Below are 24,507 nucleotides of genomic sequence, written 5' to 3'. Positions count from 1 at the left end.
ACACACACACACACACACACACGCACACACACACACACACACACACACACACACACACACGCACACACACGCACACACAGTGGCTGGTGGGTTAGTATTTGCTTCCTCTTGTTCACGTCTTGTAGCTTGAAGGTGGAGCTTCATGGAGTTCCTCTTGCTAACCAAAGTTTTGACATCCAGTTTTGAGACTTACCAGCCTTCCCTCCTGACCTCAGTTCAAGACTTCTGCAGGTGTTGAAGATGAGTGAGGTCAAAAACCTGGCCTGTTTTTATACTCTGCTCTTCGTGCTGACGGGATGTGGTGAGTTTAGTTCTGTTCAGGCCGGTCGGATCGTTTGTTGTCAACTTAATTATTATTGTGCAAATAACAGGAAAACTTGACAAGCTAGTAAAAGTCTTAACTACTCAAAATTCTTTGTGGGATAAAATGTCAATTTTTAGACAGTAATTTGAAGTGGTATGTTGAATTAAACCTCAAGAAGTGATGCCAATTAATCAACCTCAAACATTCTGAATGGTTTTTCCCATTATTAAAAAAACACTTTAAGAATGAGTGATAAATATGCCCTCTTCTATTTCTCTTTTAGTCTTTAGTTTGCTGATATATCATGTGTTTGTCACTGCTAAATGATCCATTGTGTCACTTTGACTTGTACATACGTAAATGAGTTTAATTTCAACAGCATTACTTTTTCTTTTGGTTTTACTTTAAGTTTAAAATCATCTGTCTTTTGTTTTCAAGTCCGCGCTGACCTTCACTTCTTGGATAGGAATGAGGGGGAGTCTGTGGTTTTCTCCTGTGTGGTGGAGAAGAGGAACCCCCCTCCCTATGGTGTCTACCTGCAGCGACGCTTTCTGCAGACCTCTGAGGTGCTGTTCATGTACACCAAGAGCGACTTCAGCACTAACAACAGTTACGACAAGAACCGCACCAGTGTGAGCGGGGACCCGAGCAGCTACGCTCTGAACGTGACCATCACTCAGCTGAGGGTCAGTGACACAGATCGCTACGTCTGTGAGTTTCTCGTGCCGGTTCCTTCCTCTGAAGATCTGCACCTGAAGGGAAACGATGAATTCGTCCTCGTGGTTAAAGCTGGTGAGTTCATTTTGATTCTTTTTTTTTTCCATGTAGGTCGACAAACATTTCAGCTCTTCTGTCAGCCAAACTTTTAAAATGACCACAAAGACCAAAAATGCAAAGTGAGACGGGGGAAACCAACACTCAAATGTACAGATGGGAAGTGGTTGAGGGAGGTGGGTGAGGGATGTGGACGAGGGGTGGTTGTGAGTAATGGCGGTAAGAGGTTGGAGGTGGGTGTAGGAGGGGGGGTATATCTTTTTTTCCAAGTGTTTTTATTGTAATTATTTTGGGTTAATATTTTGAGAGTTGTTTACCACTGAACACAACGATCGAACAAGACATGCTCAAAAGGTTTCACATGCTTTAGTTACCGTGATGATTGTGACAGAGGTTTTGAAAGGGGCTCTTTCTTTCTTGGGAATCAAAGTACTTATTTGAAAAAAAACAAAAAACGATTCTGCGCTGGAAAAGGATATACTCCACAACCTGGCAACCCAGGCTTTATATAATTCAACTTTTATAAAGCAGTTAATGAAACTATCGAGGTGTGACGTCAAGCGTGGCCTCTGAGCAGTTTTCTAAATGATCTAATGACCACAGCTCTGATCATCTGATCATCTGATCATCTGATCATCTGATCTGAGCGTTTTGTCGTTCCTGATTTCAGACATTCAGCATTTTGAAGACAGAGAAAGACGAAGTCTGTACACCAGAAGATGCTCCAAGTAACATTTGATGGGAATGATCACCACATGTAAAGTTTAGCTGGTGTTTGGACTTAGTCTTTCTCTGTCTTTGGATGTGTTTTTTGTCTAGCAGCCAATAGGCTCCTCAACTTTTCGGATGTGTTTTTGACATTCAGCATTTTGCCCGTTATGACTCACTGATCTCAGTTGCCAACTTTCAGAATTGCCTGTCCATGACTAAGTTCAAGATCAAAGAAATACAACAGGACACAAACACAACAACAGCAATTGTAGTCAATGTTATTGAGATAAAATCAAGAGCTGAGAAAAGACGTAATAATAGACACACCAACACAGATCTGCAGCCTGAATATTCTTTAAAGGGTAGATGATTGATGTTATTTTAGGATACACTCACGTTCATGAACTATAACTGCCTGTTGACTGTTCATTATGTTCTTATTGTGGGTTGATTTATTAAAAACATGACATTTATTGACATACTAATGTAATTTAACTCACAGAACGTGACATTCTTAAATGTTTATGTATCGACTCTTCTCCTTAATAACTGAACAGCTGTGTACCTCCTTTAGAAAATAACTCGATCCTTTAGCTGAAGTGTGTCTTGAAGATTTGCCTAAAGTTCAGACACCCTGGTAGAAGTCTTAATGTGTGCCGAGTGCGGCTGCTGTAGCTCAAACCTGCCACAGCTGGTTTTCTAAGTGTGATTTCCTCTCCTCTCTGGAGACGCCGTCAGCTCGACGGACTTTGGTTTGGTAGAGATCTGTGCAGGGGGCTCTGCTGTACTCCCCTGTGTCCCCCCTCGAGTGGAGGCCCTTGCTATGGAGGGGGTGAGTCTGAAGCGGCAAAGGAGCCGACTGGCACCTGTGGAGGTGTTGTACCACTCACAGCATCACCGTGGAAACCGTGGCCTTGTCTCCTCCTCCTCCCGTTTTCCTGATGAGAGGGTCCAGCTGTCGTTGAATCAGGGTCCTGGTGGCATCACTTACAACCTGACCCTGCTGCACATGCGGCCGGAGGACAGCGCCCTCTACAGCTGCACGCTGCTCCTGCGTGGCTTACCTGACAGCAGCACCCGGCTAGGGAGACAGGTGTTCTTTGTGTCAGTGCAAGGTGGGTCACATCACAGCGGGTCCTGAGCGACAGGTCACTTTAACTAACTCACATTTTTCTGAGTTCTGGAGTTTCATTTTTACACTAACATATTATCCTCCCTTCTTTATTGTCATGTGGTTTCATATAACATTTTCTAGTGACGCCGTCATAAACACTACTAATAAAATCAATAACAATAACTGTGGCTAATGTACAACTGTGTGTGCAACTGTGTTGTTGGTTCTTGTTTCTTTGTGAATCATGATTTCAATGCTCTGCAACCGATATGCAAAAACAACCTGATCTGTCAGTTTCACAATTTCCTAATTCCTTCTTCTTGTTTATGTTGGTGGATGTGTGTCCAATAACTTGATGTGTGTGATAACATTAGGGAACAATAATCATGAATACGTACTCCATGTGATCGTATTTATCTGCTGAATGCACCTTTAAAGTGGTAGACCATTTAAATAACTGATGAATAACTATTTCATCGGACAAAAGCCTGACTAAGAAAAAAGAAAACGAAAAAGAGTATTATTCTAAAGATGGTAGCTGTTGGCGTGACAGCATAAAGGTTGCCGTGCAGGCAGTGTGATAAACCACAAAGCGACAGTTGTGATTATGTGTGTGAAGTGTCAGTCTGGTGCTATTCTCACTATGAAACACCATCAACACATCTAAAAACAACAGCAGCTTTAACCCTATCAGTGTGACTTTAAAACTCAGCCTGGTCATTTTTTTCCTCTCAACCAACGAGATCCAACCTGAACCAAGAACTATTAAAACAATGAATGTGTAAAAAACGGCTTAAACACAAACAAGATGCGATCCTGAGCTGAAACAGTCAAACTGATCACAGATTAACCCTAATAACATTGTTCTGTTTTCTTAAGATTCACATCTCTATTTGCAGACATGGGTTTGTGGCTGAGCGCTGGTGAAACATGAATATTAACATAATCTACTTCAGGAAGGTGACTAATCTTAAATGTCATGTCTTTCTCTGAGCATAACCTCGTGATATTATCAGACAATAAGAGGCATTCATCTGCATAAATAAATAATAAATAACTAAATATCTGTTAATTTCTAGGGCTATGTAGATGGTAAGTCACTCCGCAGTGACTCTTAATATCTCAGTAGGAATGTGATCAAACAGCAGACTTAGACGAGGAAGGAAGTTTGCTTCAGCGATTTATGCAATTCCCCTGAACATGTCACACTCGTGCTGTCTTTAAACCGTGCACTAACATGAATTGCTTTGGATTTCAAGTGTTGTTTTTATGTTGCCACATTTGCTGATTGCACATAAAAGCTCCACATTCCAGTTGAGAATGATAAATGGTGTCAGTTTTTAAGTCAACCCCTCTTATCCTCAGTTTTGTCTCTTTTGTCTTCTTCTCCACAGCCGAGTGCGGCTGCTCCGGCTACTCCACTCTGCTGTACGCCCTGTCTGCAGCCGTGGCCGTCCTCCTCCTCCTCGTCTTCCTCATTGGATGTGTGGTGTTTCATCGAGTGAGTTGGATGTGCAGCTTTCACTCAACACAAGTGGAAACATAAAACTGGTGTATAACCACAATCCACACCTGCTTGTTGAGAGGACGTGCGTGAGATTTTCTCTGCAGCTCACCACAAAACCAAGACAGTTTCACAACTTGTTGTTTTCAGCATGTTGTTGCTAAAACCTAACCAGGAAGACAATGTAAACTTGGTTCTACTCCATTTAACCTTAAGAACTGTGTACTAACTATGAGAAACAGAGTCCTTTTCCTCCACTAATGATACATGTGTTGGCAGCTAGAATTGAATGTGGTTAGGACTTCCTGCAGTAGAATAGAAAACTTTGATTTTAACACAGGAAATCGAGTGTGCCTGCTCTGTTTCCTTCAATGATTTGATTTCATCCTGTCTCTGTGTGTCTCTCAGGGCAAAGCACGCCGCAGCGTCAAGTCACACCCTCAGGTCCCCATCTACGAGGAGATGGCCGGGGTGCACGCTGACAGTCAGAAACTGGCCCCTTACCATCTGGAGGAAACAAGTTCTTCTGAGAACAAAATCGGTCACATGAAGAGATCCTGTCCTGAAAACCATTATGAGCGCCCCAGCGGGTGCCCCAGGAGAGTGTCACCGTAAGAACACAAAAGACCTCACCAGAATCACAAATGAGCTTATCAATGTATCAACTCAGGTGTCGTAAACGTGCTGGACTTCATATCAGTGGCACATTGTATTTTATTCTTCTAATCATTTGAATGTTAAATAACTCGGTGTGTGAGCCACATACGATCTAGATTGACATGACAAAAGGCTAAGTTTAAAATAACTTAAGGCCAATGACAGTATTTAAATTTTGAGCCCTTTTTTTAATACAAAAAAAAAAGCATTAAAAGCATTTCAGTGAGGAACTGTAAACTCTGCATAAACACACTTATCAACAGTTTGTTTCTGAAGTCGAACAAACATGTTAAATATATTTCTGTCTATGGTAAACATTTGCTGTGTAGTTTTTTAAAAAAAGAGGCTGTTTTCAGCAACGTCATCATTTTTATGTGTATCTAATTCATTGTACATAGAACTGCAGGAGCCTCATATAAGATACAAAGGTGAATTGTCTCTTTAAAAACAATCTTTGAACACTCGGAAAAAAATATTTTATTTTGTATGCTAATATATTTGAAATTCCATCATTTTGAGTTTAAGATTTCCAGTTTATTGATTTGCAATAATTCACCAAACAAATGTATTTTATATGAAATATCTTCTTGTTGTATATACTGTTCTATCCCCTCCCTGATGGCCTTGTGTTTTTATTTGTGTTTTTCAGAGTGTATTAAATAAAATGTACTTCTAAATCGTCCTTTTCATTACTGAGGTGAATTAAGAACCCACAAAAAAAAGACGGGACACATCGAGTTACAGCCAAGAAAATGTGTCATTTATTAATATAGTCCGAAAGAAGCTCCATAATCAATGGAAACATTTATCTCCGGTGCATGTCCTTAACAATCACATTCTATGAGGAGAAAAAAGAACAACATTAAAAGCCACAACTTTGTATTTCAGTTACAGACATTTTTCCTTAATGCTTTTTTTTTTTTCCAAAGTAAAGAGAAAGGCAAAGGCAAAGGACCCCCTGTTCTCCCACCCGTCCCCCTCCCTTTAAAAAACAGACAGCCTTGAAAGTCATGGGCTTTTTTTTCTCTCAGTACAACCCACAGTGCTTTAGCAGAAGGATAAGCGCTCATTGGTTAAGGATTACACAGCATGGTGACGCAATGTAAGGTTTCGCTAAAACATTAGATGCTGATGATGATAATAGTAGGGAGAAGGGGGGAGGGGAGGAGGAAGTAAGAGTAAGTGGAGGAAATGTGAGCAAGAGACAAAAGAAGGAACAACCCTACATCGAACCCTGAACCCCAGAGTGTGAGTCGACAAACGCCCGCAGTACAGCAGCTGGCTTTGGACTCGTCCCTCCCACTTGTGCATAGATCATGATCCTTTTTAAAAACCAGTTTCATTCCTCCACTTCGACCTGCCTCCCGAAACCATCCGTTTACACGTAAAGAAATCCTCTCGCCGTTTGAAAACCCGTCGCAGGAACAGACAGGAGAGATGATTCAAACACAAACTTGTTGCACGATGCTCCTGGACCACAGGATGGAAACGTAAAGACACAAAGTCAAAACATACAAATGCTCTTTTTTTTTTTTTCTGTCGCAGTCATGGCGACAATCAAAACCATTGATCGTTGTTTAAAATGTAAAGCAATATCTACTTAGATTTCACATGTAAAGCACTCCACTTCTCTCAAAGTTGATTCTCAGTCTTATTTGGTAAATATATATAAGTTGCTACGAACATTTTTTGTTTAAAGAAACCATGGTACTCTATATTCTGTTGAACTCATAACCATCAGTGCTCGCTTGGAGTTGAATTGTTTTCAGCTTCTTCTTCTTTTCACTAAAACATGATCTCTAGAAATGATGGAGTTGGTATGTGAAACCCTGGCCTTCCTGAGACAAAATCCACATCTTTAATGAGTGTGCAAGATTGTGAGCAAAATGTGTCGCTTACAGGAAAAAAAAATAAATGTAAAATCACAACTGGAAACATACAGAGCTACTCTGTCCACACTGAAAGAGAAATGAAAAATGTGAAATATGACACAACACTGATCAATCCCAGAGTTCTTAAAGTAGCATAAATCTTCATTTTGCAAGATTTTCATGTCCATGTTTGATGGAAGATGAAATTTGTCCTTTTCTTTTTTTTTTTTTTTTTTACAACATTCCTGTTATAAATGTCTATCCTATTTCCTTAAACTTCAGACAAATGAAATGCTCGTAAATGACAGGTGGCTTTAGCAACAACAACAAGAAAAAGAAACACAAACATAAAGGTAGGCACCTCTGAGATGAGTCCTGTAACAAACTCACCTCCCACACTTTCTCCCTTTCTCCATGAAGTTAACATTGGGATTACTACTCCTTCTACAGCTAGCTATGGCCACAGTTCTTTGTTTTTTATCCCCGCTTTTCTTTTTTTTATACTTTTTTTTTGTCTACTTTTTAATTTTTTCATATTTTTTTTTTTCACATATTTTTTTTCGTTATCATTGGAACAAAATGGTGCAATACTCAATGATAATCCTTGTACTGGATTATTCCACAATAAAAGCCACTATAAGGTAGATAAACTTTTTACAGATAGAATGAAAACAAAAACATAATCCATTAAGTCCTTGAGTAAACATGTACACATGAATTGTCACTGTCTCCCCTCTGTACTTAGACTCGTTCCTCTACGATTAGCTGAGCGAGGGGTAGAAGACACTCAGTGCAACGTTAGAAGATAATAACGTCTATCGTATAGCAAACGATAGTTTCTGACAGAACGACAAGAAAAAGATCCAAACAGACAAATCATAACACACTGAGTGGAACAAACCAACAGGCCGTGTGCCCGCTGAACAGTTTCTTGCACACATTCATACAAACATCTGACTTTCAAGCACACATCGAAGATGACTTTTGCATTTTTTTCCTCTTGAAGATTTTGTATTTCTAACTTTAATACATTTTGAATATTCTCTAAAAGCCCCGAAGTGTACCTGTCAGACGGAGAGAACCAAAACGATTTTCTGACTTCACATTACATTATTGGCGTTCCATGATTCAAGTATTTGTGTTCAATATTTTGTTTTTTTGTTTTGATATGTTTGTGATTTTTTTTTTTGATTTTTTTATCGACTGCTTGGGTTGGGCTTTTAGACAGGCTAATCAACAAACAAAGAAACATATGTACAGTACAAGCACTTCAGAGTACTGTAATATGTCATCAAAACCAAAACGTGCATATCCATCTCTGTAATAGAAAGGCGCAGCTTTCAGTCAATCAAGTATCAGTTTACACCCCCACCCCCCCCCAATTCTTTCCTTCGTAATCACTTATTTGCGGGGAAAATACATATTGCTCTTTTTTTTTTTTTCAGTTGTGTGAAACCAAGACCTTTCAAAGAAAAATGAAAAGTGTTGGAGGTTAAGATCCAAGAAGTCTGAAGAGGTGATAGCACACACCACACTCACAGTATATACATATGTAGTGTATACATATATACTGCAATCTAGAACAGAGCTGTAGAGAGGAGAGCCTCTCGATGCTGGTGCAGCATGGGAAACCCCCTCACCGCCAGGGTTCTCCAGTTAGTACAGGATGCTGGGAGGTCCTCGGCTATTGGGTCTGTCTGAGCTTGGATCAAGGCAGTTACAGAAACAGGCAATAGTGATTTTTGCTTGTGTGCTGCAGGACTGTGAGTCCCAAAAGGTAGCCTTTTCCCGTTTTCTTGTACATTTCTGTTTTTTTTTTTTGTTTTTTTTGACATTTTAAAAACTTTTTGTAAAATGTTTTTAAGACTTTTGTACCTCTTGAAATGTGCCCCTCCCCCCTCCTGCTGATGCAGAGTGAGGAGAGCGAGGCTGATACAGTGGGCCCAAGCCATCTGGGTCTGTGGAAATGTACAGTTCAGTGGGCCCGCTTTGAGCAGGACACAAAAAACATAAAGATTAATACAGCATCCACAAAAAGGCACCCCGGCCACCAGTCTACTCCGTTAGATGGTGGTAGTAGAGGCTGACGACCGGAGACGTTTCAGCTAGAAGTGCAGAGCTTTAACATATTATAGATTTTTTTTTTTTCATTTAGATTTTTTAAGCATTTTTAAGATTTTTATGTCAAACTTCATAAAAATGACGTTAAAATGCAATTTCATTTTTGGTTTTAAAAAAATATGTACCCGGGATTACCCATCATCAACTGTGCACTGTAGCAAACTGGAACCCCGAATGAGTAAAGATTTTCTCCTTAGCATGGGGCGCTCCCCACAAAAGCATAAAAAAAAAAAAAAAAAAAAAAAAAAACAATCTCAGAGGTGTGAGGGTGTGATGCTGCCGCCCATGTGTTTGATCCCTCCTTTCCCCCTGCTGCACCCTCTGCAAAGGTTTATCAAAGCTCCTCCAATCAGGGAACAGAAGTGCTTTCTATACAGAAACAGTATGACACAGCACATTTTAGATTGGCACAATACGTTGGCATCTTGTACTCATTAAGAGGCCCCAAAATAGTTACGCCAGGCCGCCTTTGAGAGAGGACTCAACACAAGCCGTTTGCTGTCCAATTAGGGTTCAGTTCGAGGCGTGAGGTCTGAACATTTTGTCTCCTGTTTTACTTTTAAGTTTGCTCTCACAGTAGAAAGGACAGACACGGAGAGCTGCATCTTGTACTTGGTATCAACTCCCCAACCCTGAGTTCAAGCTGGACTGAAGCGTCTTCAGCGCAAAGAGAAGGCCGACCTTGATAAAGTGGTGAACTTTACTATATGACAGTGTTCTAGTGGCTTAGCCCGACTAAACAAACATGCCGGTCAGTCAGAAGTGCTAACAGAAAAGCACGGGGGGGGAGGGAGGGGGGGGGGGAGGCAAGTATTTAGGGTTCCCAACTCTGGGCTGAAGTGCTCGTTCCCAAGTCAGTTTTGGCGTGCTGTAAAGGGACCCAGCCTCTAGTCTTTTGCATAGAAACAGATAGGAGGGCCTGTTGGTGCCTGGTCAGGGGAGGGCTACTGGGTCTGGTTTGAGGTGGAGGTGGGGGAGGTTGTAGCATAGCAGCTAGGCAAAGGGTGAGAGGGGAGACAGCCTGTGGGCAGGCGGAGCAGCGCGGACAGCAAACATCCACACCCCCCAGTCTGAGACACCCTATTTTTTTTACACATCTCAAGATACAACCTGGAAGTACTACAGAATACTGTCAAACACAAAAGCATGATCAGTTCAAAACAAATAGACAATCAATAATGCTCTGTAGTATTGATCCTCGTTTTGCATTCAATACACAGGATGAACATACAGAGGCACCTCTGACCAAAGTGTTTCTGCATATGAACAGTGAAGGGCTAGTTCAGCAGCCAGTATTTCATAGACCACTGCATGTAGACAAAAACAACAAAACAACACATTGAAAAAAAATAAAATAAAATAAAGTCAAACCATCTTTTCAAAAAGAATAAAAAGTACACTGGCAAAAATTCCAGAAATATGACTATAACATCTTCCAGCTAAAGTGATCTTTGTGTCAAAGAACTGAGAGATGGGGAGGAGGGCGGGGAACGTCAGCAGGGCCGAGCGGCGGCGGCGTCTCCCCGCCTCCGTTGGAGATGCCTTGTGTGACGGAGAGCCGTGATTGGCCAGTCTTTGAGGTGCTGCTTTTTTTTTTTTTTTTTGTGTGTGTGTGTGTGTCTTGGGAGACTGAGGGAGGGTTCAAGTGGCGCCCGAGAGGAAGTGCTGCGCTGTAGGGGGCTACCGCTTGACACCCAGAGGACCACAGCAGAGAGGCACTCAGTGGACACTCCCCCCCTCCCCCACCCCCCCCCACTCCCACTGGCTGGCCAGTGATGTCAGAGACAGCTGACGTTGCAAGTCTAGTGCCTCCGAACAGAACAAGGCGAAACATTTGGAGTAACAGTGATATTCACTTTGATATTGTTCAAAAAGGAAAAATCAAAGACTGCAGTTTTTTTTCTTCTTCCACTAAGTCCAACGGTACATTTCAGTTTAGTTTCCCTTCTTCCTGCTACCAGAGGAACAACGTCAGACACATTTCCAAGGAAAGACATAGTACATAAAAGAGCAGTCTTTTTTTTTTTGTTGTTTTTCAAGGTTTTTGCTGCTCCTTTTTTGATTTATTGGATTGCAGTTGAAGCGATTTTCTCTTCATAAGTGCTATGATAAAACCCTTTGAATTTATAAAAGTCTTAGTCTCTTCTGTTTGTACAGTACCAAACGCAAGGAACACTCGTAGGTCTACTGCATTAGGAGGAAACCCCTCTTATTTGGTATTGTGCCAGATACCCAGAACCGTCCAATCCCGCCGCGGATTCAGTCTCTGTTGGGTGTGGCTGTGGCGTGCAGAGAGGAAGTGTGCATTATTGTGTACCCAGTGTCCCTCTTCAGTACAGTTTGCTGCATGCACACTTCAGCAGCTGCTGCAGAGTTTTCCCAACAGCTTCAGAGGGATTGGCGGCCCTGGAGGGAATCCAAGTTTTCAAAAGGGGGTAAGGTTTTTGAAGTTCCAAAGTCTTTTGCTGCAATCAGCAACAATCAAAAACAAAAAAACAAAACAAAAGAGAAACCAGCTCCAGGACATAAGAGTGTGGACGGAAGAAGGGTCTATGGTGTATATTGCACAATGTAACTGTCACATGAAGGTGAAATTGTGTTCTTTTTGTTTTCCTCTGAAAACTGGCTGCCCATACAGACCGCTGGGCTTCATAACAAGTAAGACAATAAAAAATTCAACACAGCACCAGTAAGCAACTGGGTTCCAATTGAAGGTGACCAGAAGGATGTAGGTTTGTAGACGTCAATGATTAGGTGCCACCGGACATACACTGACATGTGCGGAGACACACAACGAGGTTGACAAATAATCTTCTCTCAGCTTATATGTTGTGATAGATATCAAAAAAGCGCTCGGTTCTAGACCTACAAAAAAAGACATTGAAGAGCTGTGTCCATCCCTTTGAGAAGACGAGATGAGATAATTAAGCTGATGATTGGTAGGGCCAGTCATGTGGCCAGGCCTTCTTACTGCCCAGTGACAGAGCGTGTCACCAGTCATGTCCTGTACCACTCGCTGGCTCAGAGGTGAAACTGTGCAAGATTTCAGCTATTTCTTCAGTTACAAAACAAACTAAAAAAGGCGGCTTGAGAAGGACCTGGGCCAGAGAGCACTTAAGGCTAAAATTAGTGCTGAGAAACAAACGTTAACATAACTAGTAAAGGTCTTTGAACCACGTCATTGGCCATGGACATGCTGGGAATGGTTGTTTTTTTAAGTCTTATTTTGGGATGATTTTTTTTTTTTTTTTTTTTTTGGAGGGTAAAGGAAAGTCTCGGATGGCAGCTTTGATTGCTTCTCCTAAAAACACTTCACACAGAATGTCATGTATACTTATGGAAAAACGAAAAAACACTTAAAAGGTTTCTTTGTGTTGTGTCTCATTTCAGTTTCAAAAATACCAGAGGAGAAGAAAAAACTCAGGTTTTTTTCCCACCCCAAAAAAAGGTAGAGTAATGAAGAAAAAAAAAAAGACACAAGTAAAACAGAAGGAGTCGAGGTCTGCAGTCTGTGTGGTTTGGACCTCAAACTTCTGATTCACAATTCACAGCTCAAAAAGTTCTAATTGATACTGATTATCGCCACATGATTTGCTTGGGTTTTGCTCCTGTTCATCTTGGATTTTTTTTTTGTTTGTTTTGTAGTTTTTTTTCCCCCTCCATCCCATCCTCCACCGATGGCTTGCATGACATGGTGGTGGTGGGTTGGATGGTTAGTGTAATCGTGGCATGGCCCTACATTGACTCCCCACTCAGCAGGTCTCCAGGCAGCAGGGTGTTAATGGGGGTGGGGCTCCCGATCACGCGGGCGTCTTCTCCGTTTGGCGGTCCCCACAGGCTGGAGTACTGGGGCACGCCGCCCCACAGCAGGTCGCCAGCGCTTGCCTTGCCACCTCCTCCACCACCACTGCTCCACTGGCCCATAGAGTGGGACTGGCCAGACCCACCCATGCGGTTTTGATTGGTTCCCTGGTTGGCCTGCCAGCTAGTGGTGTTTGACCCTAGCGACTGGCCTTGTGCAAAGAAGCGGTTCACCTCCTCCTCGCCAGCAAACTCTGCCAGGATGGTGGTGTTTCCGAGCACACACCTTCCAGAAGAAAACAGAAGAAATCATTGGTTTTATAATCTAACCATGAATGAGGAACTGAGACTTTTCAGTTCTGAGAGTAGAAATAGCACCGCATACATCTGACCAACATTTATAGTAAATGCCTTTTAAGGGCTTGAGCTATCGTGCTCTCAGTGCACTACCTTAACTACATTCTGTGCAGCTGGTAATAAAAAGTAGGTCGTGAATCATGCATTTAGTTTCCATGACAACCAGCTGCAGGGGCTGGCACTCTTAGCAAAACAAAATTAAGGACAACTCTAAAACACTTAGAGATGAACACAAGCCCCCAGGATGCTCAAGGCTGCTGTCTCGTCTCATTGTTCTTTGATTATTACAGAAATTTTTTTTTTTTTTTTTTTTACACAATGCAGCTGACTTCAGCATGACCCCCACCTCTTCAATCATGTGACTTCCCAAATACTAAAATAACATCAACTGCTCTCAGGCAATAAACTGTTCTCAGCATGGGAAAGCACCAGCAAAAGCAGAAACACTTTGTTTTTCCCAAACTATTTCTTTCTGCTTTTAAAGAATCTTCCTTCCGATATCAAGAAAACGTTTTTGTTTTTTTTAATCTCTGCTAAGACTACTTGGGCTGATGTCAGAGACGTGCTGAGGCTTACATGTGCAGAGACTTCTGGGCTTTTGCAGACTCATCCTTGGAGCTGTAGCGCACCACGGCGTTCCCCTGGGTCAGGTTGAGGTGGAATGTGATCAGGGGGCCGTGCTGCATGCACAGGGTCCGCAGAGTGGAGCCATCAATCTGGAGCGAAACAGAGAAAACATCATTAATCACTTATATCAATTCACTTCCTGAGCTCGCTTCATTTTTTCTTTTGTTCCTCATTTTTTTAGCACAGTTGACGCGAACATATTAAACTGTTTGATTACTCGAGTTTAATTTAATTTGATTTAATTTTTACTCTGCAAATAAACAGATGAGTTACAAGTGTGCCTTGCCACAATGACTTTAAGAAACTAAGCTTAGGATCATATTAAGTACATTCTGAGTATCCTGCCCTTTAAGTATGTTCTTTTTAAGACACCAACCTGTGAGCAAATCATTTTTTATTTTTTTTACATACTTGAAATAACCAAAATACCCTGCAGCCCTGTTCTATCAGGAGTCAGCAGTACAGAGTACGTACCTGTGGGGTGAGATTCCTCAGCACCAGCCAGATGCTGGTCCTGTTGGAGTCAGTGCTCCAGGTGCTTCCCTCTGAAACAGACATGTGGACACGGTCAAATATAATGAAAACAAATCCATGTATTTTATGAGAATATGAAAGGGTGCAGGATGTGTCATAAATCGATTCCTTTCACATCACTAAGTTGGTTCAAAAGGCAAATATTGGAAAAAAGGAGTAAAACAATTATACAATAATACAATTCAGCTGATGCTACATTTATAATAGAAAATGAAAAAGGTAAAAGTTCCATATCTAATTTCTTCAGCAAAATGTTTGTGGAGATTTCTGAAGTCACTTTCAGGGTTTTAGCTCTGATCTAAAGGTCACAGAGTTCAACTTCTTCAACAGAAAACCAAAACCTTTTTTCCACAAACATGATTCTTGTTCTACCATCTAAAGTCGTTCCTTTTCAAGTGGCTTGAACTTCAGTGTGTCATGTCAAAACATCTCGTATGTACAATTATTAAATGAGGCTTCTGGCTGAGCCGTTAAACCTCAGGATGTCAGTTTAGCAGGGCGTGTTCACTTGCCTTACATATAGTGAAGGCTGTGAGTTCACGAGGGCAGCTGTGAAGTCCAACCACAACCTATGCATCTGTACTCACATCTGTGTTTGCTTCGAGTGAAATACCTGATACTGACATTACGATGTGTTATCTGCTGCTTTTTTATGTGTCTGGCAGTCAAGGCACTGTGAAAGTGTACTGATTCGCTCTGATTGTAAATGTAATTAAATATTTCTTTCTTCAATATTAAAGGTTTAGTTGTTTGCAGTAATGTAAGGATGCATGTAAAGTGAAAGCTGAGGGTGCACTCAGCAAAGTTTCTCATGTATAGATTATTTTGACGACTTTAAAAGATGCACTGATGGCTGAGAAAGGTTCAACTCGTTCTGAACTTCCAATAGAAAATAAAGATCACATGTTGGTTCTGAGTAGAGCACTCACCAGAGGTATAAGAGCCGCTCCAGCCTTGAGAGAGGCCCAGTGAGTTGCCACCCCAGGTGGAGGCAGGCTTGCTGTTGGTGAGGCCTGGTGGGGGCCGGGATGGGGCCGCACTGCTGCGTGGCCCCTGTGGGACTTTCCACAGCTCATGGGACAGAGAGGCTTGGCTCTGGGAGATCGGCCCTGGGGACCAGGTGGACTTCATGTCAGAGAGTTTACCTTTATAAGGAGACAGAAAAATGGAACATTAAGAAGTATGTTTTAAAACATTATTCACAGACTTACAACGAGACTTATTCTGTCAACTGTCAAATTATTATTAAAACAATATCAAATGAAATGGTCTACAAACTGTATACTTCAAGATATACATCCTAAAAGACATATCACAAAGTAAATTACTGAGTTCTTTGTGAGCTTTAGTCTTAGAGCGCACACAGACACACACACACACACACACACACACACACACACACACACACACAGGGCGTGTACTGATGTCATGAGCAGCGGGGATGAGGCTTGTTTTTTTCCGTGGTTTGGGTCACAAAGTCACAGAGGGTTTAAGTGGGTTTTTTTAGGTTACTCTCTTGGTAGCATTAAAGGTGTTGTCTAATTGGCACTGAGGGAACACGTTAAGGTGGGACTTTGAGGAAGACGGGTCATAGCCAGGTCAGGGGTTGGGTCAGGGTTTAGGATCAGTAAGGAGCACAGGCAGTATTGGATCAGGCTCCTATTGGGGTGAGGGGATGTTAAGCAGGTCCACACGTGGGAAGGGGGGAGTTCTCTGGATGTATACCTGAGCTGTCTCCATCAGAGGACGACAGACTGAACGGGCTAGAGTAGCCACTGACTGGCCAGTCGCTGCTGGTTGGAGGCAGAGAGACATTCGGAAGTAGAGGAGCTGGGGAAGTGGCTTTATGATCGTAGACGCAACAGTGCGGTGAGCAGAAACAGAAAGCAAAAGAAAAAAACTTTATGGTTGTCACAATTATAGTTTTTAAACTTTGATACGATTCCAGTAAAAACATAATTAATATCAATATCTGTTACGATACCACGGCAACCAAAATACAAGTCCAAGGTACCCTATGTTGTTTTGTTTCTTGTTTTTAATGATCAGAAAAAAGATTCAGGCAAACTCTTGCACACTGTCTAAATGGTTATAAGATGTTGGCAACATACTTTTTGCAATTTCAACCCTACTCTCTTTCACTCACGGCAGCTTATAGTCGAAAATAAGAAAGAACATCTAAGGTTTTGTCAAAGCTTTAGTACTTTTCAATACTGTCGCTCATTAAAAAAATGGAGACTGTAATATTTTAAAATGTGTGCGATATCAAAAAGCTTCAAAGTATTGAGAGAGTTGAAATGCATCAGTGCAGACACGTGATATAGGGGGCTGTGTTGGGAGTCAGGATGGTGTGTAAGTGAAGCGGTTTACATCGGGTTCACTAAACAAAGCATGGCTTTGGTTCAATGGTACTGGCTTTGTTGGATTTGACATATGGAGCCTTGCCTCTGTTCGTACCTCCATTCCTGTCTCGCAGCAGGTAGCGATTGACGTCGTGGATGTTGGTGTTGATGGTGGGACCGCTGGGGACGCTGCCAGGTGTCATGTTGGGGTCATTCTCAGGGTCGATGTTCTGAAGGCCCTTCCATGGCACACCGGGGCAGAACTCTAAAGGAGCACAGTCAAGAGTTTAATGAGTTTATTATTTTTTTAAATGATAAAATCAGAGCTTGAGAATTTTTTTAACAGATTATATGATTCATGCAGGCCGCTAACCCTCAGCTATTTATACAGGTGTATAAAGAAAAATGAGTGATGCCTGGATTTGATTAAGCTGCTTCAGTTTCAGGGTTTTATAGAAGAGCTTAGTCCTCACCTGGGGGCCAGTTGATGTTGGTCCCGTTGGTGATCTTCTCATTCGGGCTCTTGCCCTGGCCCCAGCTGTCCTGGACCAGGGGGCTGGTGGGGGACTCAGAGCTGGACATTAGATTGTAAGGGCTGTATGAGTCATCCATCTGGGGGGGCTTCCCAGGGGGGCCCAGGGAAGAGGCAACAGATATGGCACCTGGTGTATACAAGGAAAATATGTTATTTATTTGAATTTTTGAGGATTCAAGAAGGTCTAAAAAAGGTCTATCACGTATTGACAGAAAATGAGCCTTTGAGTTAGAGGCTCAAGAAACATAAAAACATTCACACCCATTAGACTCACATATAATCGTAAAATCAAACCAAAAGTTCCATAAACAGGTTAAAGGACATGTGCAAAACAGGTTAAAAAGTAGTGGGAATAAAATACATATGACACTTTTAAGAGTTTGTGTCTGTTATATTCTTTTCTAAGTATCAGTTTGAAGGCAGATTGGCACAGTGCAGAAGCTGATGGTATCTAAAAGGTTATTTCATCAGTGTATGAAACGATAAGAAAGTGTAAGTCAGCTGTGATGTGATGCCACAGCTCCAGCTCAAGAGAGGAGGTTTATGAGGTTGTGTGCTCGAGCTAACTGAAAGAGAAACTAACAGAGAAAGCTGAACCTGTTATAGTTTTCCTAACACCTCGGGATAGGATGTTCCGGGCTGTGAGCATTTCATCTGACAATGACTTTGCAGTCAGATGGTGTGACAAAAACAATGGTAAAGAAAACGCTGATGAGACCTCAGGTGTGATAACAGTTTACACAATAAACTGGTGTCAATGGTTGAGTTTCTCAGAAGCTCAAATGTGTGAGGGCTGCATTATGCTTTAAAGCCTGTGTGTTTGAGTGTCATTGATTTTTTTTACTACTGTAATTACTGTGTGTTTTAAGTCTGTAACTTCTTTATTGTGCTGCTGTCCCTCCTGGCCAGGACACTCTTCTAAATAAGATTCTTAATCTCAATGAGTTTTCTCGTGGTTACATATAAAGTTCAATTAAAAATAAACACTTTGTGTGAACGTGTACGTTTTTCCTCTACGCACCGTGCTTATTGAGGTTGTTCTCCATGTTTGAGGAGTTGCCAGAGAGGCTGTCCATGGAGTTGGAGTGTGTCCACTGGGACAGGCGGGATTGGGGCTGAGGGGGCTCCTTCAGGGACAGACCCCCAACCTCCATGCAGTTTACATTCATGTTTGGATTCAGTCCAGCTGCACACACAAACAAATGCATTCATTAAGATCAATTAAAAAGACAAGTTTCTAATAATTGTTGAATTTCCCCCAAAAATGTACAACAAAAAAAGTCAGTCAAATCAGTCGGTCATTATCTCAAACTGATAACCACACATCTTAGATCTGAAAAAGGATTGATCCATTTTAGGGGGACAATTAAGGTATTAATATGTTGATGCTATAAGTGTAATAGCTGCAGAAGTAAAAAAAAAAAAAAACCTCAACAAGCAAGCTACATTATGGTCATTTCCTGTTATCAGAGGAAAAGATATCACCACATATCATTCAAAACTCTCGTACACTCACAGAGAGGGTAGTTGCTGTAGGAGTTGGGCGAAGAGAGCTGCTCTTTGGCGTGCAGTGAGTCGTTGAGGCCAGGAGCCTGGTGTTGGCCTGTGAAGGGGTCCAGGGATGATTTGCCATGGCCTCCGGAGGGGCCTCCTGGGGCATGCAGACCAGCAGAGGAGGAAGAGGAGGAGGAGTGAGAGGGATGTTGGTGCTGCTTCATCAGCAGCGCTTGGTACAGCTGACGCTGGTGCTGCTGGATCTGCTGCTGCATGTTGGTGATTGTACGTGCAACCTGGGAGAGAAGAAAAAGCAGAGTCACCACAATATACCGTCAAAATCCTTAAGTGGGAAAAGAGGGCGAGGAAACATGAGGTTTCATCAAACTGTTTTGTGTTAAGGTATTAGGGATGTGAAAAATTATGAAAAGGTGTTGTGTGGAAATACAAAATTATTGAAGGACAAGAAAGTCATCCCCTCTTTCAGCAGGCCTTACATTCTGACTGTGCATTGATATATATCTAAAAAGGGAACCTCAATAATTTAAAAAAAGCAGAACAAACCCTTTTTCACAATATGAGAAAGTCTGGCTCATGCTTAACAGGAAGTAACCTGTTTCCATGCTGATATCTTCTTTAACATTTTGAGCAACTCCTGTTGTTACCGTGCATATTTGTCTCCTCAGTTGTTGTCAAGGGAGGGCCTGAATATCTATGTCAGTGCTTTGAGTCAGTGTTCACATGGAGTCACACGCACTTCATGAAGGCCCTTGATGATCATGTTTTTCTTGTGGGTGTCATGATGCGATTGTTGACTCACTTGCTGCTCTTGTTGTCTAATAGGGCCGGAAACATTGCGTTGAGCCTGCATCATCTGCTGCTGGATTTGTAAACGCTGGTACGCCTAAGAGAAAGAAAAAAACAGAAATCCAAAACAATTAATAAGACAAAGCTGGACAGTGGGGGTTAATTGTTTCTATTTAAATACTTAATTTGAATTCTTTGTTAGATATTTGTCAGTAATTAATCAAAATGCAATTCTAAAAAGCAGCCTGGTTTTGGATTGTGTGCTTGGTTTCATCTCCTTTTCATTGCTTGTGAAGTCAAACCCACATTCTCTGTCTCATGCCTTCCTTAAATCTACCTTTGCCGAACTAATACAGTTGGAAAGAGGGACTCCAACTCACCATTTGCAGTTGCTGAAGTTGGTACAAGAGAGTCATTTGTTGAGGGTTTATTGGTGAGGTTAAAAGTGCAGGATTCAGACCAATGTTTTTTGCTGCAAACTGCAAGAGCTGTGCTTGGACCTTAGGGGGTTAGGGGGTGGGGGGGAGATGGGAAGGCAGAGCGGAGAGATGACAAGTTAGTCACTGCAAATAACAACAACCATGCTGAGAGCAGCTTCTGGCAAGGTAAACCGTGTCACCACGCATGTGTGCAAGCAGGACAAGGGTCTGCCAAAGGAGGTTAGTTCTTCTCCTTTTTTGGGAACCAGCCAACAACTTTTACAACCTCTTTGTTGAACAAGACAAAATACATGTATTTTCAACTTCGAAAATATAGAATTTTAAGATAGTTTGCAATAAGACTTTTAGTTCAAAATTCTTGTCAAGCATCCACGTTAGTATTTAGCTGCAAAAAGAAATGACACAGTTTTATGCACCATAGTGGATTTACAGATACAAACAGAGGATGCATTACATAAGAAATAACATTTTTACAAATCTTGGTATCATAGTTTCCCCTATTTATTGCAAAATAAGCTTTTACCTGGCCTGTATGTAATAAATCTATGTTATTTGAAAATGACTGTGAGTGCGTCTACCTGAGGGGAGAGAAACTGAGGCACTTGAGCACGTAGACTAGGCTGGGAGGAGCTGAGAGGTGGCACTGGTGGCTGAGGAGGCTGCTGCTGCTGCTGCTGCATGGCCCGGGTTTGTGCTGCTCCACTACTGCCAAACATTCCACTGGGTATCTATAAGCAGGAATCATAAAGGTCATTGAACCCTCCCTTCAACACCTCCACGTTCATTCAAATAGCTGGGACAATTTCAAAAACATTTCAAAACTGATGAGCAGAGCCAATAAATCAAACAGGCATGTGTGTATTCTCCATTTCAAGAGCAAAGAGCAGCAAACATGCACAGTAAGCTACCTGAGAGTACTACACTTATTGTAATAGAAAAGCCGATAATTTAGCAAGCTAGCACATGCTAACTGCCAGTGCTTGGCACCTGTCTGTCCAACAGAAAGCAAGGCCGACTCAGCGTCCACAGGTGAAAGCCAACCCAAGGCTCCCCTTTGTTTTGGATCGAGATTTGTCTGCTTTGAGTTTCTCCTCACCATTATTATATTTTATCTTCTTAAACGCTACGTCCGTCAAATAGTTTGAATCGCGTCCAACACCTCAATTGAATCCACTCCTAAACTCACCAACGCGCTGTCATTGGCTGGTTGAAATACACCAGAACCCAAACCCAGAAATTTCCAGAGTCAACGTAAACAAAACATCAGAATCCAGGCAGAGGACAGGGTCTCTGCAGACACAGTCACCACCACACATGTATGGAGGCCCATGAGTGCTGATTGAGCAGATTAATTTTGTAGAAGTCTATATTTTATTTTTCAAGGAAAAAGCTACTGCTTCAAACTCTAAACGTGAAGTTTGATGAGCTCATTCAATACTTGAATGAGTGCACTTGAATGGATGAGAAATAACATTTTTAAAGTGCTCTCAAAAGCCTCGTATGTGTCCATGATGCGCCTCTTCCAGCCCACAGTGGAATGTCTAAAACATTTCTAAAAGCATTTCAGCCACAAGGACAAACTTCACACTACCCTCTGTGCGTATACTGAACAGCAGCTGAAAGGGGCAAGCTGTCACATGATGAGTTTTTGATTATTTTCATTCGCCATATGCCCTGCAAGACAATTAGCCGGTAAAAGGCAAAATCATCCACATTCCTAGTTAATTTTGTTTGAGAGGTGCTTTTATTCAGTGCAAAAAAAGATCCTGCTTACAGTGCCTTTGTTTGAGGATTCAAGGACATACTGCAGTTTTTTTCTGGGCCAGGTCTGCCTCAGGGGGTTGATATTTGATAGAGCATAACTATCTGATTTCAATGAGACCTTTAGGCAAGGTCATACACACAGGAGTGCGCAATAGAGAAGAGGAGAGCATGTGGGAGACGGTGTGTGTGAAAAACACTTTACGTTTTTGATATTGTTGCAATCACTAAATAATGTAATATAGGACGCATATTTTCATAGTTCATCCTTTTTAGTTTTTGCAAATTTTCAGGATACAGTAACACAGTGGAAATCAAAACGACAAAATGACATATTGATGAATTGTGTTGTTATGTACCATCAAATTATTCTGTTATGAGAACAAACTGAAGGTTAAAGCTCCTGTGGGAACTTTGGGTTTGTGTAGATTTTGGCGCCCCCTGTGGACCAAGTGGTATTTTTTTGTATTTCTTCACTGAATATGTCCTGAACATGTGTAAGCAATTTATTCATTATCACTTCTTCTGACACCTCCCTCATGGCAGCGACATCAAGCAGACTAATTAAACTGTCTTCCACATAGTCTTGTTTGCTATTTTAGGTTAGAAAGAGGCATCAGTATTATGTTCAGTCTGTTTGTTAACCAGTTATAAACTTCTAACAGGGCCTTTCATCTAATTACAGTATGTATTATAGCTGTGTGTTACCTGTCTGTTGTTCAAGTTTTGCATGGCCAGCCCCGGATTGCCCTGTCCCAGACCCTGCCCAGGAAGGCTACTGTTGGCCAGGGGGAGCTTCAGGCTGGGGGAAGGCAGAAACGGTGATGGAGGGTTGTCATCTGACATAACACCATCCTGAACCAGAGGAGGAAAAACAAGGTTGACAAGAGATGAGAAAAACACAATAATAACACATAAAAGACACGACCTTGATCAAAATGTGTACAGACAAAAGGAAAAATCAGACAATAAATATCACAACTACGCTATTCACCATTTCTAACAGTGTCTGAAAAAAGGCCAGATTGTGAGCAAGCTGCAATTTGACTCACCTTGTCAAGAAAGGTGTTGCGGTCGGAGAGGTCTTTGGAGAGTGCTGAGGGTCGACACACCATGGGCTTGTTCATACCGTTGCTGTAATCAGTCATGCCCATGCCCCGCTTGTCCAGGTCCGTCTTCTTCTCCAACAGTGCACCTGCATGAGCAAAAAGCAGAGCGGTAGATTGAGGCCACATGCTTAGCTTTAATAAAATATGTCTTATTTAGGAAGGCTTATGAATTCTTATCAGATCATCAGCTCATTTCCATTCCTGTATTGTTTTTATCGGTCTTTCTTCAGTGATGTTTCCATCTGCTCTCCTATGATATTCCTCTATTACCCTAAAGTTCAGTGTATAAGGCAAAATATTGATACCTATTTCTTCCATCTGCGTCTTAAATACTGTTGAAACCTATATTCAGAATTTTACAGCACTTGTGAAGCACCGTGAAACTTTCTTAAGAAATGTGCTATATTATAATTCTGTGTCACTTAAATAAATGATGTCATCTTATTTTAGATTTAGCAGTGGTCATATAAACACAAGGAGATATTCTCTACTTTAATATGCTCGTTAACTTACTCATGGCCTGGTCGAGGTTCATGTTGTTGCTCTTCAAAGCCTCCTCAGCAGGGTCTCTCTGTAACAGAAGTAGGACAAAAGTCTGTCACTGAGCATGAATTCAGTTTGAATTGCAGGAGTTTGGTTTATAGGTGGCTGTGTTAAACCTTGTCTTAAATAAAAGTGTATCTCTTCACGTGTTAGAAACTGTATATCAGTTAATTAAAGTTCAAATAGATTAACTTTTCAGCCCTTTTGTCACACAACTAGATAGAAATGTCTGCCTAAAAGAAAGCTTAACATAAATATAAATATAAAGCCTCCATACCGGAAAGCCCATGTCAGTGAGCTGTTTGATGAGACGATTCATGATCCACATCTCATCTGGCTTGTTGACAATCTTCCCCTGATAAAACAGAAGAAAAAATATGAAGTTGTATTCTATATTAAAATGATCCCACAACTAACATCTGCCAGTGTGTGAATGAAAGGCAGGTTTGTTCTCTGACCTTGATTGGGACCTTCTTGGGTCCATTTCCCCAGGAGTTGCAAGAAGAGTGGCCCTCCTGGGAGGAGGGGCTGTTCCACATGTCCCCGTCTTCAGTGTCCCATTGGCCAGTAGACATTCCCATCTCCTCTCCTCCATTTCCCCAGCTATCTTGCATAGGTTTGGGGCCTGAGAAAGAGAGTAACACGAACAATATAAATAAAAATGTGCCCAATTCTGAAAAATCAAAACTATCATTTAAATGTTGCTAGTTATCAGTAACTGTGCTTTAGTGTCTGTGTTGCATATTGAGAATACCCAAGCCATTTCAAAAGGGGAAATTCTTCTTCATTGGGTAGTTCTTAATCTGACCACTTGGTGCCACTGTTGGTGTTTCCCCTCTTTCCTTCCCTCTATAGTTTCAGATATTTCAAACCAACAGCCCAAACAACTACAACCTACTGAGGCATGGGATTGCTTTAACCCTGGCTGTACTCCAGTAGCACAAAGAAAACCCTTCAGAATTGTCACAATGGGTACAGGTCGAAAGAAACTTCCTATTTTTGTTTCCCTTACTTAAGTGAGGCAGTGCACACATTCAGGGAGTTAAACATCAATCAATGTTTGTCATCATCCCACTTGACACCAACTAAATCTCAAAAAGG

At 41.6% G+C, this 24,507-nt stretch overlaps 2 protein-coding genes across 2 annotated transcripts in view; one reads left to right on the top strand and one right to left on the bottom strand.

Annotated features, from left to right (window-relative positions):
• Window positions 1-144: 144 nt before the first annotated feature.
• cd7al (cd7 antigen-like) lies at window positions 145-5,741 on the top strand. Its single transcript, XM_020647326.3, has 5 exons — window positions 145-301; window positions 743-1,096; window positions 2,518-2,904; window positions 4,298-4,404; window positions 4,816-5,741. The coding sequence occupies exons 1-5, from the start codon at window positions 241-243 to the stop codon at window positions 5,020-5,022; spliced, it is 1,116 nt and encodes a 371-aa protein (XP_020502982.2). The 5' UTR covers window positions 145-240; the 3' UTR covers window positions 5,023-5,741.
• Window positions 5,742-5,802: 61 nt separating this feature from the next.
• Window positions 5,803-24,507, bottom strand: part of tnrc6c2 (trinucleotide repeat containing adaptor 6C2) — a 53,117-nt gene continuing 34,412 nt past the window's right edge. Inside the window, 17 exon segments of the mRNA XM_065958194.1 lie at window positions 5,803-13,143; window positions 13,791-13,930; window positions 14,316-14,386; window positions 15,305-15,520; window positions 16,101-16,217; window positions 16,833-16,982; window positions 17,191-17,379; window positions 18,274-18,438; window positions 18,769-19,042; window positions 19,567-19,650; window positions 19,934-20,053; window positions 20,572-20,721; window positions 22,463-22,609; window positions 22,807-22,949; window positions 23,377-23,434; window positions 23,684-23,761; window positions 23,865-24,031. Of these exon segments, the coding sequence (XP_065814266.1) occupies window positions 12,792-13,143; window positions 13,791-13,930; window positions 14,316-14,386; window positions 15,305-15,520; window positions 16,101-16,217; window positions 16,833-16,982; window positions 17,191-17,379; window positions 18,274-18,438; window positions 18,769-19,042; window positions 19,567-19,650; window positions 19,934-20,053; window positions 20,572-20,721; window positions 22,463-22,609; window positions 22,807-22,949; window positions 23,377-23,434; window positions 23,684-23,761; window positions 23,865-24,031 (2,621 nt within the window). The 3' untranslated portion in view covers window positions 5,803-12,791.

Source organism: Labrus bergylta, chromosome 1, assembly GCF_963930695.1.
Source record: "Labrus bergylta chromosome 1, fLabBer1.1, whole genome shotgun sequence".
In the NCBI taxonomy this organism is placed as follows: Eukaryota; Metazoa; Chordata; class Actinopteri; order Labriformes; family Labridae; genus Labrus; species Labrus bergylta.
The sequence above is the reverse complement of the archived record's forward strand: the minus strand, read 5'-3'. Positions and strand labels throughout refer to the sequence as shown.

Coding starts and splice junctions, on each gene's coding strand:
- cd7al (XM_020647326.3), top strand. CDS start 241: ATGAGTGAGGTCAAAAACCTGGCCTGTTTTTATACTCTGCTCTTCGTG. Junction 302..742: donor CTTCGTGCTGACGGGATGTG/GTGAGTTTAGTT, acceptor TTTGTTTTCAAG/TCCGCGCTGACCTTCACTTC. Junction 2,905..4,297: donor GTTCTTTGTGTCAGTGCAAG/GTGGGTCACATC, acceptor TCTTCTCCACAG/CCGAGTGCGGCTGCTCCGGC.